Source organism: Centruroides sculpturatus, unplaced genomic scaffold, assembly GCF_000671375.1.
Source record: "Centruroides sculpturatus isolate CEXI.00-Female unplaced genomic scaffold, Cexi_2.0 scaffold600, whole genome shotgun sequence".
NCBI classification, from domain to species: Eukaryota; Metazoa; Arthropoda; class Arachnida; order Scorpiones; family Buthidae; genus Centruroides; species Centruroides sculpturatus.
The window spans coordinates 290,274-310,488 of NW_019384814.1; the positions used below are offsets into that span (position 1 = coordinate 290,274).

Below are 20,215 nucleotides of genomic sequence, written 5' to 3' on the forward strand. Positions count from 1 at the left end.
ATTTGTGCATATACAAATATATATATATATATAAATTTTGTCATTGCAATAAATTTTTGAATGAAATTTACTATCATTTGAATTGTTTCAGCCTAAAAAGAAATAATAAAATCATTTCTTTAGGATTCTTCCAAATTTTCTCAATCAAATTTGGATCAAGAAGAAGAAGAATTTGAAAGACAATTTTTACAATGGGAAAAGCAATTTGAAATGTGGAAAGAACAGAATAAAGATCATCCTGACAGAGAAGCTTATAATCGTTATGAAAAACAATGGCGTGAATGGAGAGAACGGTTATTGAAAAGACGAGATCAAATGCAAAATTTGAGAGTACAAAAAGAACATGATGACGGTAAAAAAAGTAATGGTTTAAATATTAATTTTAGTGAATACATCGGTATAAACTTTTGTTTAGATGTAAAGCAGTCTGTTATTGAGAACAGTCAAAAAAAGGATTCATCATTCAGAAAATGTATAATATGCCAAAACCCTAAATTTTTATTATATAATTTATTAGGCACTTAATATCATTTGGATATTAAATGCCAAATGATTTTTTCATTGAAAGATTTGAGGCTGCTGGATGAACTAAACCTGTTTTGTCTGACTTGAAACAACAAATTGCACACAATCTACCATATTTTATAATACATAAGATGCAAATTTTGTCCAAAAAAAAACTAAAAAGATTACTGTTTATGCAGGTAGTTGTAATCTCCTATAGGCTAATGAATTTCCCAAACAGGCTTTATTAGGCTACAGGTAACCTCTACTTAGTCTACTTTTTTAATAAAAATGTTATTGTTTAATTAAACATATTATTATTACTGTATTTTTATGGATTGTCCGGCATGTTGGTCTATCCAGGGAGACCATGAAATCAGATATTTCTATATGGTAAAAACAGGCATGCTGGTTTAAGTGAAGTTATACATCCCTCTCTAGGGGTTGCATTAAAAATAATACTTTACATCATGTAAAAACAAATGAGTTTTTATTGTAAAACTGTGAAAATGTCAGCATTACATCAAAAACTGCAATTATATGTTTAATTTCTTTATTTTGTCTTCTTTCTAACAATGTAAAATATTCATGGAATGCTGAAAGTGCCCTTTTTTTTATGTTTATTTTATTGTAATTTGATTCAAAAACACATATTAATTAAATTTCAGAAACTTACTGTAAATTATCTCAGTTTATACCTATTAATGTAGGCTTTGTGTGAAATTTGAGAGAAAGGTGTTATTTCTCAGTTTAAGGTAGATTGTCAGTGCAGCCCACACTAACTACTACTACTACTACTATTACTACTAATTCCAATAAGTCATTGATTGTTTTATTGTCTTGTAAATGAAAACTTTCTTCCTAATTTTAAGTCACTCAAATTACAATGTTATTATTTTATTGCATTCTGAAGAATATTTTTAACATTTAATTAACAGCTAGTTTTGTTAGATTGGATTAATTTTATTTTATCGTTGCAGTTTTACTAGCAATGCCAGTAACTGGGGTTTCTGGCATGCTGGTCTCCTCAGTTATATGCAGCATGCCAGTCAATCTACGAAAATACAGTATTATTATTTATAGTAGAATCCTGCAAACATGATTCTTGATAACGCAACATTCCATAAAACTTGTGTTGTTCAAAAAAACATGTAACCTAATTTTTACCACTATAATTTAACACTAGGATCAAATAAGATATCATTCTTTACTAGCAACACTTGATAAAAGCATTAATTCCACATTTTAACAAAGAACATAACTCTTTTTCCATGATGCCACTGAAAACACCACATCATGAATGTCAAAAACATGAATGTATCCACTGAATAACCAATGTTTTTTTAAATTAAAATTTAACTATAAATAGAAATATTCACTATTGGTACATAGTTAATACATATATGAATTTACACATGAAAATTCTGCTATTTAGACTAACATCATTGTTTTCCATAAAACTCGTCACTTTCTCAGTCCACATTAAGTTGAGTTTGCAGGACTCAACTGTATATGCTAAAGCTAAGCAGATTTGTATATAGTCATATAGGATATTTTAATAATTTTCTTCCTGATAAATAAAAGAGTGTATTCTAATTTTACTTTTTAAACTAGAACACAGTAAAAACACTTTGGAGTAAAGTGCCAAGAGTGTGGGATGACTTACATGTACATTACATGTATCCTTCATATAACATGGTAGTTATGTTCCAAAAAAGTACTATGTTATGCAAAGCCATGCTATATATAATAAAGTACTAATGCAAAACATAGGATTATATTTCAAAAGTTAACAAAAATATGCTATTTTTTTTACTAAGAGAAATATGTTTATTAAAACAATTGATAATTTATTTCCAATCAATAATTAACTAAAAATCACAATTAAAAGTACTATATTACGTGTTAATATTAATTTTAGTTAAACAAGGGCATTTTCTTTTTATAAAGCATCATCATCATCATCATAGCATTTTGTTGATCTTGATCAGAAGTATCAGCAACATTTTCATATTTTTTATTTTTATCATAAAAAAATTTTTATGGATGATGAAATAAAAATATGTTATTAATCAAAAAAAAAATCTAATCGAGCACAAGCATTTTGTTGATCTTGATCAGAAGTATCAGCAACATTTTCATATTTTTTATTTTTATCATAAAAAAATTTTTATGGATGATGAAATAAAAATTTGTTATTAATTGAAAATTTGTTCTGGTGGGTCGTGTTTATTCAATTGAGTACTGAGTGATTTTTTTCCAGAATTTCTGTTTGAATACCAAATTGTTCGAGTATTGACAAAAAGACGTATTTTGTTTGTCATTTTTATAAATAAATTAATCATTTGTAGGTAAGTAATAACTATGGTTTAAAAGTCTTTAATAACACTTACCTAAAAATGTTTAAATAAACTTTACTAAATATGAAGATTAATCTATAAAAAAAACACAGTGAGAATCTTAAGGGCTAAAGTCTGAAAGCGACGATAACATCTGGTTGATAGGAAAGTTAGTGTAATTTTTTCTTTCTTGTCTTTATTAATTTTTATTAAAGTAAACTTGATGAAAAGCACAAAGTAATTTGAAAATTTTAATATGCTAAAATTCACGGGCAAATCTGAGAAAACATTCATGCTTGTTTGAATTTTAAAAATATCAAATAACAAAGTTTACACTTAAAAATTGTGAAATTTTGGATGGAGGATTTCCAAAATCGTATTAGAGCAAAACCACAAGTCATGTTGTACAGGGATATCCCCGATTTTCAAACTGTTAGAGCGAAACCATGTTGTATGCGGGATACCTGTACTTTTTCTAAATATTCTGCACTATAATAGGGGTGTATCTTATATGCCATAAAATATGGTATATTATGTCCCAATATATACTACTAAATTTTAGTAGCATAACTGGTAAGTCAGGCCTTACTGTAAAGAAGAATTAAATTGTCTGATTTCAAATTTAGACATTTAGACTTGATTGCTATATGTAAGTGTAGGAGTTTCATAATAATATGAAGTATTGATGATGATATTAGATTCCCAAAAAAAACTAGTCAGAAAAATTCTTGAAAATGATAAATCAATATGGTATTTTTAGCATTTCATATATACACAGCCTTCTTGATTTTCAAATTTAATGTAAAAGTCATTGTTGAGTGTTTTAGTGCCTTTTATCTTAAACTTATTTATAATAAATGTAGTTTATTATCTTTTTTTCTCTTTAATACTTTTTTGCTAATTTATAGGTATAACTTTTGCCCACTTTAGTTTTAACTTTACAGTTAGTTAAAATAACTTTAGTTTTTTTTTTACAGTTTACTAGAAAGACCAATAAAAATTATAAGTAAACTTTAATTTTAAACATTCTTCAACTTTTTATTGAAATTTGTATACTTTCAAGATTTTTACAGTTCTATCTTCTAGCAGTGATCATGTCTTATAAAAAAAAAAACATTTCAAATTGTGTATATGTTTTTTATGCTTGTAATTATATATATTATAGTATAAGTAAAGTGCAAAATGGTTGAAAAATGGAAATTTTATTCTTACAAAATATGATAAAACTTTGTTCTGTGTTCTTTTCATTATATTAAAAAAAAATTTTATAAAATTGTATATTGTGTAAATATATTGAAATATATTAAAAGTTTTAAAGTGATATCAAAACAATGTTTAAGAAACCAAATATATTTAATTTGATTGCAAATGAGAATTGACAAAACAAAAATTAATCAGGGGTGTTAGTAGTAAAGATGATTACGAAAAAATAAATACAGTAATACCTCGACTTATGCTACTCCGAATTATGCGAACCAGAGCTACGTGATTTTCAGATCTCGTCGATTCATCTTTTGTTTCAGCGCCATGCAACTCTCGATTACTCACTTCCCCCACACTATTGTTCAGCTTACATGTTTGGACATGTCACACGGAATCAACACATAGCTACAATTTATTTTGTGTTGTTTATTTCTGTGTTTGTTATATCTACAGAGACTTGAGAGACTCTATGTGGTGTTTTCTTGTAACCGTGAATGAATCAAAAGATAAGATTAATGAGAACATTTATTAGCTTACATACATCTGACTTGGATTTTACACAAATTGCGAAATTATACCCCAACTTACATGAATTCGACTTACGCGGTTATTGCTCAGTCCCACCTATCGCATAAGTTTGAGGTATTACTGTATTGATAGATTCATGTTATCAGGTTCAGCAATTTGAGATTTTGAAAGTTATTACGGCGAGGAAAAGGTTACTTTAATTCTTAATTTTTCAAAAAGTACTTTACAAGGAAATGAAGTGCCAGAAACAAATAAAGCACAGCAATTTAACAAAATTGTTCTTTAAACTAAAAGATTAATGTTACTGTTTTTCACAAATTTTTTTAATACAGTACAATTAGTTGATTGATTTACTTAGAAAAATTTTATTTAAGTGAATTATACTTTTTATATAATGATTAATGAATATTTATATATTTCAGAACAAGATAATACTTCTACTTCTCTTCCAAAAAATGTGAATGATAGTCCTGTTTCACAAAAAAAGGACAGTCTGTTGTCATTGCCAAAAGGAAAGTTTGAAATGGGACAATCTCCTGCATCAGTACATTCTGCATCTTATCCAGGATCTGAAAAGCCTTCAGCTGATACAGCAATTAAATCATTATCTATTTTGGAAGATAAATCTGAAGAATTGGATAAATCTGTAAAAAAGGTTACCTAATAATTATAAATTATAATGAATTTTTATAAAAATAATGCGTATAATAATTTTTTGAATTTATTTAATGAAATGATACCTTTCATTTTGTACTTGTAAAAGTTTATAGGTTTAAATTGCTTATATGTAATTATAAAGTAAATTTATTCTACCATTGTATATAATCAGTTATGTAGGATTATATTATTAAAATGTTTTCAGTTTTTCCTATTAACTTCACTAAGCTATTAGTTAATATATATGTAGGTTGGTGCAATTTATTAAAAAAAATATGAAAAATTATATATATGGATGGGTTATATATAGATTATGGATTTGTGAGAAAGGCACTTTCCATAATTAAAAGAGTGTTTACATTTTAGGATCAATTTTTACTGTCATTCAGTCATTCATACAGTTTATCAACTGTATATTAATTACGTAATTCTTTTCATCCGATGGTCCTTTTAATTTTTTGAAGAATTTGAAGACTAAGTTCACCCAATTTGGGAACACCATTTATTAGGTTGCGTTTTAGACAATACATTCCTGGCGACCAACCTTCCTTTCTAGGCTACTAGCCGCCAAAAAAACTAAAAAAGTCCTTTTAAAACACAAAAATTTCCAATTAAAAATACAAAGATTTTCTTAAAATAGGAACTGGTGACTTGTATATTAATTAATTATTTTTTAATATTATTTTATCGTTTTGTATATTTAGCATATATTATATATATATACAGCAGAGTGTTGCAAGATAAATTTAACTATTATATTTTTGTGTGTAATTTTTAGTTTAGAAAAATTTTTATAAGCATTGTCTATCTTTTAAATGATAGTAGTTGTCATCATATTCTAAGTATCTAATTAAATAAAGGTTAAGTAAAGTAGCTTTTATGGTAATAATGATTTTTACTTTAAAATTATTTTAGTCAAATTGCTTATTTTCTATTAGAAAGTTATCCTTTAACATCTATTTATTGCAAAAATAGAAACAGTTTGATCATATTATGAATTTTAATTAGACACTCAAAGTGTAATATATTATCTTATATTTGATACCATAATAATTTTTCCATGTGTTTATGGAAAAATTATTGGGCTGCAAAATTGTAGACTATAAATTTCCGCTGTCTTCCCTTATCTATCTGTCCTTCCTTAATCTCGAGAAAGGAGTTAGATAGATGAAAGTCAAGACCAGATATGGAAAGCTTAGGGCAGGAGGCTCAGATTAACTATATACAAACTTCTGGTTTAGAATGGAATGTTACTTTGATTCAAAATATTTCCCCAAACAGAGTTAGATATATGACTGACATGACTTTATTGCTAACTGGAAAAGTATGATGTACGTGGGCAAAACTACTAAAAGAATTGAGAACATTGTGATGAAAATTTGCAACCTGGCATTATGATAATGTCACAATAAATAATTGCACATTAGAATTAGGTTTATTTGGTTACGGCAATGCAACATGTGAGTGATCTGCCAAGGAGGATGCATCCCAGAAAGATGTTTATGTAAAGTTGGCCCCAATTGAAATGTTACTAATGTGAAGAAAACCCAGAAAAACTCCACTTTGCCAATCTGTTGGCCATGCACGAATCCACAACTGACTAATGGTGTTAAGTGGTTTTATCCACTCGGTTACTGGAGGATACTTATTGGACTGTAATTTGAAAAAACTGTTGAGCTATAAATTTCCAGTTGTTCGTCCATCTCTGACCTTCCTTAATCTTAAGAATGCAGTTAGATAGATGAAAGTTGAGACCAGACATGGAAATTGTAAGAGAAAAAGACCAAATTACCTATATATGAACTTCTGATTTGTACTGCAAATCATGTTATTTCAATACAAAAATTTTTTTCTGAACAGAGTTAGATAGATAACTGGCAAGACTCTATTGCTAACAGGAAAAGTATGATGTACAGGGGCAAAACACTCCAAGCAAGCAAGTGCTATGTGCTATCTGTTGCAGTAATGGCTTAATGGTGCATCTATTTTGTGCTATATCATTGTTGCAGTAATTCAGTGAATATAATATATATTTTTTAAAATTATATCTTTTTTTTTGTAAGAATTATGTTTCATTAATTATTTTCTTGACTTTTTTTGCGAATAGATGGTACTATGTGTAACTCAGTGACTGTAAATAAAAATTAATTGATTTATAGAAATGTAATTGATATTTTGAGGTAGAATACATGACATGATCTAAGATAGAAGTATTTGAGCATAACTATCGAGTTTCGTAGCAATTAGTTGAATGGCGTAGGAGTGAGTGTATAGTGAACAAACAAACAAACATCCTCATTTATATATATAGATTTCAGGAAGACACTTTTCTGGTCCTTTTCAGATAAAAACATTTTTTGATTCAAAGAATTTTGTGAAAATAATTCTGTATGAATTTTAGAAACATAATAAATGTCTCATCCAAATGAAGCATATTGATAGTTATATAAATAATTTAACATTGAAACTTATTTGATATACAACTTGCTAAAAAATTAAAATTATATAATCATATCATAATTACTTTCAATAAATCATTCATATCACAATACAGCAACTATAAAAAAATTTGTTGTTACAATCTTTTCTAATTTTATATTAAAATGTTAAATAAACTTGAACATATAATGAACTATAACTATTATGTACAGAAAGATTACAAAACACAAAGAATTAACGCTATATAAAATGAATTGAGTATAAAAATAAGGTAATAAATTGAATATTCAAAACTTTGTTGGATATGATTCAACAGTACATTTGTCCATATGTGCCTAGGGAGATATGAAATCTCTAAATTTTTAAATTTTATCAAGTCCACAATATCTTATATCTTTTTTGTCTTGAAAAGTCTGAGTAAAGTAAGAAAATAAACTTAATTAGTAATTTAGTAATTAAAATATAAAAATGTAGTCTATGGAAAAACAAATCTTGCATTTTTTTTTTTTTTCAATCAAATAATTATTTGTGTTCGTTCACTATGTTATAAAGAAGAAACATTATCTTGCTAACATATACATTTATAGATGGCAGCAAAAATGAGAATTATAAATTAATGATTAATTTCTTTTAGGAAAAATCTAATCAAATTGAAGACATAACCATAAATGAATGGAATCATGGACGTGGTAATGAAAGAGGACAGCGAGGAGGAAGGGGTAGAGGAAGAGGCAGAGGTCGAGGAACTGGAAGGGTAATATTGATTTTTATGTAAATGAAGATTAAATATGATATACAGTAGAATATGTATACTTTAAATGTACAATTTTTTTATTAAAATTATTATTTCTTAGTGTAATCATTTTGCATGGATGATTGCAAATTTCAAAAGAGGAAATTTTTTTATGTTATCTGCAATGATGATGATAACTAAAATCAAGTGGTATCAGATGTTGATAAGTTTATGTAACCTAATCAAATGAAAAAGCTTATTTTACAGTTCATCCTGCATTTTCAGTTATCAAAATGCACACATATAAACAGAGTTAATAAACTGTAGTAATAATTTAGATATCACTTTTGTACAAAATATAATACTAATGTAGAAACATTATATTCATTTAGCAGAAGTCTGAGTTAGATTTGAATCAGTCTTTTGTATTGTCATATTTCTACCACTCAAGTTACTTGAATGCACTTCTTTTCTAATGGGAATTTTATCTTAAGAATAGTTTTTTCATAATTTGATGTTAAGAAATTAAATAAAAATTATAATATACAGTGGAACCTCAATATACGACCTTAATCGGTTCCTGATGTTTGTACTTATACCGAATAGGACGTATACCAAACCAACATTTCCCATAAGAAGTAATGTACAAATGATTAATCCATTTTTATGTAAAAAGAAATGTCTGGCTTTAAACACCTTGCTTTCCTGGCTAGTTCCTGCTTGATTTTTCATGAGATCAGCATGTATCTTTTTAGCTTTCTCGCAAATAATTGCTTCTGATACGCTGTCTCCAGCACATTGTTTTTCAGTTATCCAAAGCAAAAGCAATTTTTCAACATGATCTAATGTCTTCAATCTCTGTTTAGAAATTGATTTAACCTCTTTCGCAACGTTAGCAGATTTAATAATGACTTTATTTTTCACGATTGTCGATATCATCATTCTTGGAATACAGTATGCAACAGTTAAAATTTCAAACACGCATGCCACCTTCATATTTCTCAACAATCTCTTTTTTCAGTTCCGTTGTGATTCTAGTCATTTTTTTAGTTTTCTGTTGCTTTTCACTTGCCTTTTTGCAATTCATGATTAATAAAAATAATAAAATTTTACTTACAAATTAAAATCAGAAGAAATTTATAAAACGTGGCACTGCGAATGTCTAATCTAATACACCAATAGTGCTACTTTTTCATAGATGGTGCGTATAATTGAATTAAGTCATATACTTAGCAAAATTTGTTTTGTCCAAACAGGACATATTCCAAATTGGACATATTCTAAAGCAGACATATACCGAGGTACTACTGTATTTACTTATAACACTCTTTTTATAGTTAAATAAATTATAGAAATTTAAAAAATATTTTAATGGAATTTTTATGGTAAAAATTTAATAACAATAATCCTAGATTTTTTAATCAGTTTCCTTTCTCTGATATTTTTTATGTACACCTCATAGAACAGATACATCAACATACACAAACACTAGATTATACACAAAATCATACTTATTGTTAGTACTTCAACAGTACTCAATGTTCACTCATGAAAACAGTATATACAGTATAACATGCATCATGAAAAGATAAACACAACAATTACAACTAGTAATATTATAGATACAGAATTAACACAAATTATTTCAATAAACACTCAGTAAATATAGAAGCTTAGCTCACACACAGAGATCATGAATATCCAAATACACATCAAAACAAGGGGAAGAAACTCCATACTACGTAAATACAGACATTACCAAAACAAATTCAACTAGAATCAGTGCTTTCAGACATATGTATTTTAGTTTATTTTGGCACACTTACTGTAGTTACATATCGTGGTCTTAAACTACAGTCATAAACAGACAGGCAAATCATAACCTGACTGGCGAAGACTAGATACACAAATATGTAACATTAGACAGAAATTAGGTAGATTGATATACAATGCACTAAAAACAACATAACACCTAATGTAATGAAAGACATTAAGAAAATATTCAGAAAAATTAAAACATTCACATAGTACACAGTACACAAAAGTCTCAAAACATTAGGACTTCACAAAAGTAAGATACAAGGTAAGATCCTAAAATTCAAGGACTTTTTATATAGTTCCTTGTCTTGAATAATTTAAAACACTGACACACAATCAACCTCCAAAATAACCCCCTTTGGCAATGATACCTATTTGCCAGCAATTGTATTTGGAAGCATTGCTGTAGATCATCTTTTGCAGTCACCCATAATGCCTCCTGCAATGCTCTTACTTCATTCAGAATTTATTCTTGAGGGCAGAACAGTCAACAAGAAGTATTATCTGGACATTTTACATCATTTGATTTGTGTGTCTCTCCATTGTAAATGGCTGAGATATGATGGAAAATGGTCCTTTTCCCATGACAACACATCTGCACATCAGTCCATAATGGTTACAGAGTTTCTTACTGGAAATGTTACCAATGTGCTTCTGCATCCCGTCTTTTCATCTGACTTAGCCTTTGCAATTTTTACCTTTTTTCACTGATGAAACATCTGCAGGAATGCCATTTTGAGTCAAGAAATGAGATAAAAGCAGCATTGCAAGAGATATTACAGGTGATTGCAAAAGTGGCATACAACAATGCTTTCAGAAGCTGTAGGAGAACTGGCAAAAGTTTATTATTGCCCAAGGAGATTATTTTGAAGGTGGTTGTGCATTTGTGTTTTAAACTATTCAAGTTAAGGAACTATATGTCAAATTCCCAAATTTTTAATTTTACTCTGTATATTATGATACAGAAGGCTGCATACTAAACACATATCACGTAGTCAGGAAAGTCTTACCATAGATACATATGTTGTGTAAGAAACATTCCAAGAACACAATTACTGTTTTTCTTTTTTTTTTTTTTTATTATTTTATGCAGAGATATTATATTGGGTTGTTCGGAAAGTAATTTCATTTTTTTTACCACTAGACGAATTAGTTGTATTTTTCCCGCCATTTTCATTCTAAACTATATTATCATTATATATTTTGACAGCTAGCATTTTAAGGCTTATTTGTAAAAAGTTTTGTTTGATTTTGGGCAATTGTTTATTTTTTTGTGTCCCATCAAATATGGAAGATCGAAAGTAGCATTTTTGGCATATTTTGCTCTTTTATTACCGAAAAGGTAAGAATGCTGTTCAAGCGAGAAAAAAATTGTGTGATGTATATGGAGAAGATGTATTGACAGAACGACAGTGCCAAAACTGGTTTACAAAATTTCGTTCTGGCAATTTCAATATTGAAGATGCACCACGTTCTGGATGGCCAGTTGAAGCCAATGAAAACAAAATAAAGGTACTGATTGAAGCAAACTGCCGAATAACAACACGTGAAATCACTAAGAGATTAAATTTGTCAAATTGAACTGTTTATGATTACTTGAAACAAATTGGTTTCGTTTCAAAGCTTGATATATGGGTTCCACATGTTCTTAAAGAGAGATGCTCTCTTTGGTGGGATTTTAAGGAAATTTTTTTTTGGAGCTTTTACCAGACAATTTAACAATTGATTCGAAAGTGTACTGCCATCGAGTAAACAAATTGAGTAATATCATCAAACAGAAAAGGCGGCCAGAATTGATCAACAAAACAGGTGTAGTGTTTTACCACGATAATGTCAAATTTCACACAAGTTTGGTAACTCGTCAGAAACTGTTATAACTTAGATGGGACATGCTATCACACCAACCGTATTCACCAGATCGAGCAAACTCAGATTATTACTTGTTCTGGTCAATACAAGTTTTTTTTAATTGTGAGATATTTACTTGCAATGACAATGTCAAAAATTATTTGGATCAGTTTTTTGTAAGCAACAATCAAAACTTTTATGAATGTGAAATCATGCTATTACCAGAAATGACAACAGGTATTTTACCAAAATGATCGATATATAATTCAACAAAATATTTATTTATTATAAAAATATTGTTTTTTTCACGGAAAAAACGAAATTACTTTCCAAACAACCCAGTATTTATAATCTTTTATAATAAATATAAATTTAAAAATCCACCAGTTATCTTTTGTTTTAAAAATTTTACATAGTTTTAGTGCTATTTTTATTATTACTTGAATTTCAGTATATTTATTTAAATAAGCACATATTGTTTATATTTTTGTATTTAGAAAATAAATTTACTGTTTAAAATTATTTAATTTTAACATAAGCATATTTATTATTTTAGGGACTTGACGGAAAAGATGATGGAAGTTGGAAAGAAACCGAACAAGAAGGAAATTTTCATAGAAATGATGATATGTTTGAAGAAGAAAGGTAATTGCTTCTTGAAAATGTTATAATCAACAGTTATTTGATAAATATGAAATAAATTTCTCTGAATAAATATTTGTTTTTTTTTGCAAGTTATATATTACCTGAAATTTGAACATCAAATCCTCAAATCAATAAAATTTAAATTCTGTTTATATTTCAATAAAAATATTTTTATATTTATATATTAGTTAAGAAATATGTTGATTGAGTTGTTTATGAGACAAGAAAATACACAATAAAATATACAGAATTAAAATGGGTCAAGAAAATGGTTTTAAAAATTATAGGTTGGCAATCAACATGTTAACAATGTGTCAGAAATTAAAAAGTTTAGTTTGGATATTTTTTTAAATATCTTAGTGATAGTCTTCAAATATAAATAATGAAAAACAAGATGGAAAATATGAAATGTGATTCATTTAAGTAAATCAAACATCACAAAGCCTGATATGTATATAGAAACATAACCAAACAATTGCCTTAAATAATTGGGCTATAACTTTACTAATTTAATGATTAATACTAAGTAATTTGCTACTAGAGATAGATATTAGGTGCATCTCTTAACTAAATTAATAATTATAACTTTAATACTTTATTAAATAATTTAGAATCATCTGGAAGGAAAGAACTGACCAGGAGCAGGGCTTGAACCTGCAACCACTGGTTGCCGTGCATTGTGCTTGCCAGATGCACCACCCAGGCCCAGAGCTCACCTTCGCTTTTAAATGTATTTAAATTTAGATATAACTTTATACAATTGATCAGGGTGCCAGCTTGAGATGACTTCTATACCCACAGTCTAAGTACAACTCCACAATGGCACTCAGCCAGCTGTTTTACTCGATAAGGTGTGTATATATTTTTATAGAAATGAATATATATATATATATATCAATATATATACATATCAAGTAAAATGTTAGCTGGCTAAGTGATGTTGTGGAGTTGTACTTAGGCCGTGGGCATAGAAGTTGTCCCAGCCAGTGCACTGATCAACCACGTAAGCTTATATTTAAATTTAAATGCACCTGGTTGTGAAGGCTAGCTCTGGGCCTGGGTGGTGCATCTGGCAAGTGCACATCACAGCAAGCAGAGGTTGCGGGTTCAAGCCCTGCCCCAGGTCAGTTCTTTCCTTCTAGATGATTCTAAATTATTTAATAAATTATTAAAGTTATAATTATTAATTTAGTTAAGAGATAGTGCCTAACATCTACCTCTAGTAGCAAATTACTTAGTATTAATCAATAAGAGATAGTATTAAACCTCCCAGAGATGGTTTAGTAACTCTTCTTTACATCTCTGGGATCTGAATGCCCACCCATGTGTTTGCCATGTATGGTGTCCCGTATGCTGTGAAGGAGGATTCTGGTAGTTGAGGGGCAATATAACATTCCCAACACACTGCTTTGGTCTCTGCTTTGGATAAACAGGAGGCTCAAATCAGACTCCATTTGAGTCACTCGGCTGGTCGTTGAGTTCATTGGACCTCAGCTCTGAGTCAACTGATCGATGCAGACTGGGTGGACATGTCCCTGCTTGACAACCTTGTCATGTCAAACAAGATATGCTCTTCTTGACTGCATTGTTGAGGGTAAAGCTTCTGGGAAACCCTTGTGTGACGGTCTATGGGAATCTCCCATGTGACGGCATTCCCTTGTTGGGCCCTGTGGTGGGTGGAGTCACTGGGAGCTGAATAATAATTTTCTCAATATGGATTCTAAAAATACAAAGTGTCCATGCACAAACAAATCACCTTCAGTCAAAGCCAGCATTTCCAGTTCCGCAGCCTAATTGATAGTGCATGCAACTGGAGAAAAACCATTATCAAAATGCTCTTCTGATTCAAAAACTATTTGAATCAACTATTGGACACCCAAAGAAGGTTCAAAACTTAAGATATGGAGACCTTTTAATTGAAGTTACCTCAACTCAGCAATCTGTGAAGCTTTTGGCAATAAAAACTTTGGGAAATAGTGATATTACTGTCTCACCACATAGGAGTTTAAACTCATCACTTGGTGTGATATCTGAAATAGATCTGATATCTGAAGATGAATCATATTCAAATTGGACTGTCAGATTAAGATGTCACTGTCATTCAATGCATCTCCATTCATTGAGATGGCAAGTTGATACCAATAAAACATCTTATACTCACCTTTAATAAACTGACATTGTCACCTTCTGTTTCTGCAGAATACCTACATTATCCAGTTTGCCCATATGTTCCAAATCCACCATGGTGCTTCAAATGCCAGCATTTTGGACATTCAAAAGCATCTTGTCATGGTAAAAGTGTACGTGTACACTGTGGAAATGAAGATCATGAAAATACTGACTGTACTGCTACTCCAAACTGTGTGAACTGCAAAGGTGCCCATCATATCTACTCCCCAAAGTTCCCAACATGGCAACGAGAGAAATAGATTCAATGGGTGAAAACTACAAAGAATTTACCTTATGCAGAGGCATATCATATGGTTACATTAAATGAACCAATGAAACATATGTTGCAGTTCTGAAATCCACAAAAACATGTGGAGTTCAAACTGATACAGTCAACCCCCTATAACACTGTTGATAATTCCATTTTATATGAATTCCATGTTGTATGAGTCACTTAGATTTTACAAATACGTGTGCCAGGCTGTGAATGGCTCATGTATTTGTAAAATCTAAATGATTCGTACAACATGGAATTCATATAAAACGGAATTATCAACAGTTTTATAGGGGGTTGACTGTATTTCAGTTCACCCAAATGAATCTCTCACTCCTGTTCAAAGCCCGTATAAGGATGCTTATGAACCTCCACTATCACTCAGGAGAGAACAGTTGTCTCTCTTCTATTGCCTTAAACTGAAATCCCAGACTAAACCTTCAATTTATTCTACAGTATCAGATATCCAGCTGAAAAATTATTTGCAACCCACCCATTTAGTGTCCCTACATTTGACATAAGAATGGAGAGAGTAAGCAGCACGATTAAACTGGACAGAAGCAACATTCCACAGCTCGAGGTTGATAGTATATCACCTTGGTCAACTTCTGTGATAAAAGTAAGCTTAAAGCACTTTCCTAAGGAATCCACTCCAGACTGTGTGTATAGACAGCACTTTGCAGAAATCTAACACAGTCACAGGAATTTAATTCCTATTTACACTGATGGATCTAAATCGGATAACTACATTGGCTCAGTCTTCGTCTGCCAGTATGAAATTGGGGCAGGATAAATATCACCAAATTCTTCCATCTTCACTACAGAGCTACAGACAAGTATCCACTTAGCCTTAAAGTATATAAATAGCAAAGATCATTGTTGCTCATGATTTACAATGACTGTTAGTGCACTTCAGGCTTTCATCTCATCTGAACCTAGTTCTCACTGCATAGTGATTAAAATTCATAAATTTATTTGCCATCTTTCAGCATGCATTTCTCTATAAAATTTTGTTGGGTCCCAGGCCATGTAGATATAAGAGGGAATGAACAAGCTGAATCATCTGCAAAGTCAACAACTTCTTTACAGCATGCAATGCCTATTAAAGGACTTGAAGCTAGTAATTAAAAAACAAATAGCAAAGAGATGTCAAAACATGTGGAACACACAAGTCCACAATAAACTACACAAGATCAAATGTCTGGTAGAAAATTGGACACATAATAAGGTTTATGAAAGGAGATCTGAACTAATCCTTACCCACCTGAGGATTGGACATACTTGACTGACTCATCAATACTTTTTGAAGGGTGATGACCAACCAGTATGCCACTATTGCAACTGTACTGTAAGTGTTAAACACATACTGTGTGAATGCCCTGAATTTGAGGGTGCTGGTACAAGTCATTTTGGAAATGGAAGCTTGTTGAGAATTTTGAGCCACATCTTGACAAACTACTGAACTTTTTGAAAGTCATTAATTGTTACAAAGAGATTTGATTAATTATTTATTTATTGTAGTATAGATCCTGGAAATTTTTGTCATTGTTGTTCTGATAGTTAAATCATTACATTTTATACATATATTTATTTATTCCATGTACAAACTATACTATGTGTCATGGCGCAGTGTACCCTTTATGGCTCTTGTGCCAATAAACCCTAATAAATCAACCAACCATATCTCATCATAACTTAAATTTTTAGCACCAATCTTGCACAAGTCTTTTTCATTTTTAGTTCTTTGTCTGTATTCTCCAACATTGATTTTTTGACATGTTAATTTCTCTGCAATCATTCTGACACTGAAATGTCTATCAGTGTGCACAAGGGTCCATTCTTTCTGAATATTTTCAGATGTCCACAATGCTCATTGTCTCTGATATTCTCTCTGCCCTCCTTGAAGTGTCTCTATCATTTGAATGCTTTCAATTTTGACATTATCTCATTCACACATGCATGTTTTATTATTTTGTAGGATTATTTGCATGCTTTGTCTAGTTTCATACAGAATTTCAGATTGATTTGATGTTTCAGAAGTCACTCAGTTTTTCTGCCAATGTGTTGCTGTACTTTCAAACTTGATAAAGTGTCACTTCTCACTAGATGCTATAGAATTATTAAAAAACATATGGCAAAGATGTGAGGTTCATAACAGTAGAATAACAAGTACAAAATTATTTCGTTTTTGAGGTAAAAAATCAGTTCAAAAACTTTTGGAAAATACCTTAAAAATATATTGTATTTAAACACTTTGCAACTTAGGGGGTTTTTCAACTTACATAAAAATCATCTGAGAAAATTAGCTGCATAAGTTGAAGACTATAAAAGTTTTAGGTTTGAGTTTTGTTTATATTTTTGAAAAACATATACTATTTACTAAATTATGCGGTGAACAGACTAAATAATGTGCACACACACACATGCACGCACGCATGCACACGCACGCAGGTGTGTATGTGTAATATATGTTAATGTATTAAAATAGTGTATAATTGTAATATTTTAAAAATAGGTATCCACCAATTCATGATTATTTTGATCAACAAGGATTTACACAGTCATCAGATAAAGCCTCACTGCTATCTGAGACTAATTATGGCTTAAGAAACCAGAGAGATTTTACTGAAGATATAAATTTCAGGTAAATGAAATGTGAATTTTTATTTTATATTTAAATAAAAACTAAAAATATAGTGTTACTTTAAATACAGTATATTTAATATATTTTTTACAGAACATTTGAATTTTTCTATTTACTTTTTAAAATGAATAATAAAAAGGTTTAATAATTAATTTTTATTGTAATTCTTTATTCCCACAATTTATTCACAATTGGTATTTATTTTTATGTTATGATGTTTACAGTGCTTAATTAATTATGAAATATAAGATATCATTATAAATTTTTGAGTTTAGTACTGTAAATTCCTTTGAATGACCCATAGAGTATCTGTGTTTAAAAAGCTAATTTGAAAACACATGAGGGTTATGTAATGATTTTGATTATCTGCTGATTTTTATTTGCAATTATGAATGTGTCCAACAAGTTTTCTTATGTCTAAAGTTGCCAAGTAAATCTTTAAAAACATGAAAAATCCATTACCTACTACAAACATATTTATCTGCCATCATGATTTTTTTTTCTGAAACCATTGAAGATGATGTATATATGCCTTATCTTTAGTATTTCTCCTTCTCCATTTTCTGTATGTTAATCCATCATTTGATATTAGACATTCAACTTGTATCTTGAAAGATTATATTTAATGTTTGTTGTAACTAACTTAATAGGACAATCACAACAGTCTTTTTCAATACAAATAATAAACAATACAAATAATTCATGTCCAAACAATATCATCAAATAATTCACTTCCAAACAATACAAATAATCATGATAATAAATAGTTACTTTGGTTTTATGTTATAAATTCTTTTAACACATAAAGGATATCAGATATTTTAAATGTTATTTAGCTTCTTTTTAAAATGTTTAACATTAGCTTGAGTTTTAATTTCAGATAGCAGATTAATCTAAAATTTTTCAATATTGTATACAACAGATGTTTGATTAATTAATAGTGAAACAATATAGAAAAATTTCTCTCTTGTCTACAAGAACACATGATTGAGTAACAACATTCATTAATATTAATACTTACTGCCACTTAACAGAGCATTGGATAAGGAAGTTGTTCGCTTAAGAGAACATCTTGCCATGTTTCCAATTTTCTCTCCTATGTTTTACATTAGCAGGACTCCTGTTAACAGAGCACGAACAGTCTGTTTAAATGAGCACAGTATTTTTAGAGCAAAATTTTGCATAAGGGAGCACTACTCTTAAAGATTTAAGGGACTGTAATCTTACTGTACATGGGCACATGGTGACAGACCTCTCTACTCTACTATTTTGGTATTTGTTGAGATTTTGTGAAGCCATCCATTAGTTAATCTATATATATATAAATGAGAATGTTTGGATGTTTGTTTGCTATACACGCCTAGGCCGTTTGACCAATTGCTATGAAACTCGGCAATTACATTTATATACTACTAACTTAGATAATGTCAAACATCACACTCCAAAATATCTATTGGATTTCTGAAAATCAATTAATTTCTATCTTCATTTGATTTGCTGGTTTACACATAGTACCATCTATTGGCAAAAAATTTAACAAAATAATAAACTAAATATAATTTTTATTAAAAAAGTATATAACTTTAAAATGTATATACAGTAAGACACTGCTTAACACTGATTCGATATAATGCGGTCTGCTTGAAGCCTAAAAAAGCTCAAAATTTATGCTGATTCAAATTATCATGGCATTTCATTGATTTGTATATAATATGATTATTTCCAAACACAAACCAATTGGCAAAAGGTGGCAATTCATCGTAATGCTATATTTTCCTTAAATCTATGTTTGTTTTGTGCAATTTTGGAAATAATATAACATCATGGATGCCATAGGCAATATTGACTTTACTTGGCAAGAATTAAGTGATGAATACATGAACGGAGTGTGGGAAAAGTTATGGCTGGAGGTATCAAGAATTCTCAACAAGAAGAGCCTATCATTGACCAAATTGTCAACCTAATCAATACAGCAGGACTAGGAGATGTAGACGAGCAGGATAGTGAGGAGTTACTGCAGGTTTCTGGTGAGAGCCTTACCAATGATGACCTTCAAGAACTGGCAGAACAAAGAATTCATGTAGAACTGGAAAATAGTGATTCTGAAAAAGAAGAACTCAAAGAAATTCTTTCAGATTTCTTTAGTAAAAGTTTGGTAATGATAACTGAAATCGTTGATCAAATTGTAGCGAATGATCCAGATTTTGAAAAGAGTGCAAAAGCAAGAAGAGGCGTTTTGGATGTGATCTCCTTCTACCAACATTTGCTTAAGGAAAGAAAAAGAAAGCAACAAATGAAACCACATGACTTTATTGCAAAAAACAAGAATTTCAGAAAAGCCAGGACCTTTGTCACAAAAACTAAACTTTACATTTCTGTGTGCATATGTTTGTGTGTTATTTAACATATATTAT

General features: G+C 29.7%; 1 protein-coding gene across 1 annotated transcript in view; it reads left to right on the forward strand.

Annotated features, from left to right (window-relative positions):
* LOC111629818 overlaps positions 1-20,215 on the forward strand; it is a 110,601-nt gene that overhangs the window by 5,419 nt on the left and 84,967 nt on the right. The window contains exons 2-6 of the mRNA XM_023373726.1: positions 124-361; positions 4,997-5,229; positions 8,305-8,424; positions 12,626-12,714; positions 17,673-17,802. Of these exons, the coding sequence (XP_023229494.1) occupies positions 124-361; positions 4,997-5,229; positions 8,305-8,424; positions 12,626-12,714; positions 17,673-17,802 (810 nt within the window). The remainder of the gene's footprint in view (positions 1-123; positions 362-4,996; positions 5,230-8,304; positions 8,425-12,625; positions 12,715-17,672; positions 17,803-20,215) is intronic.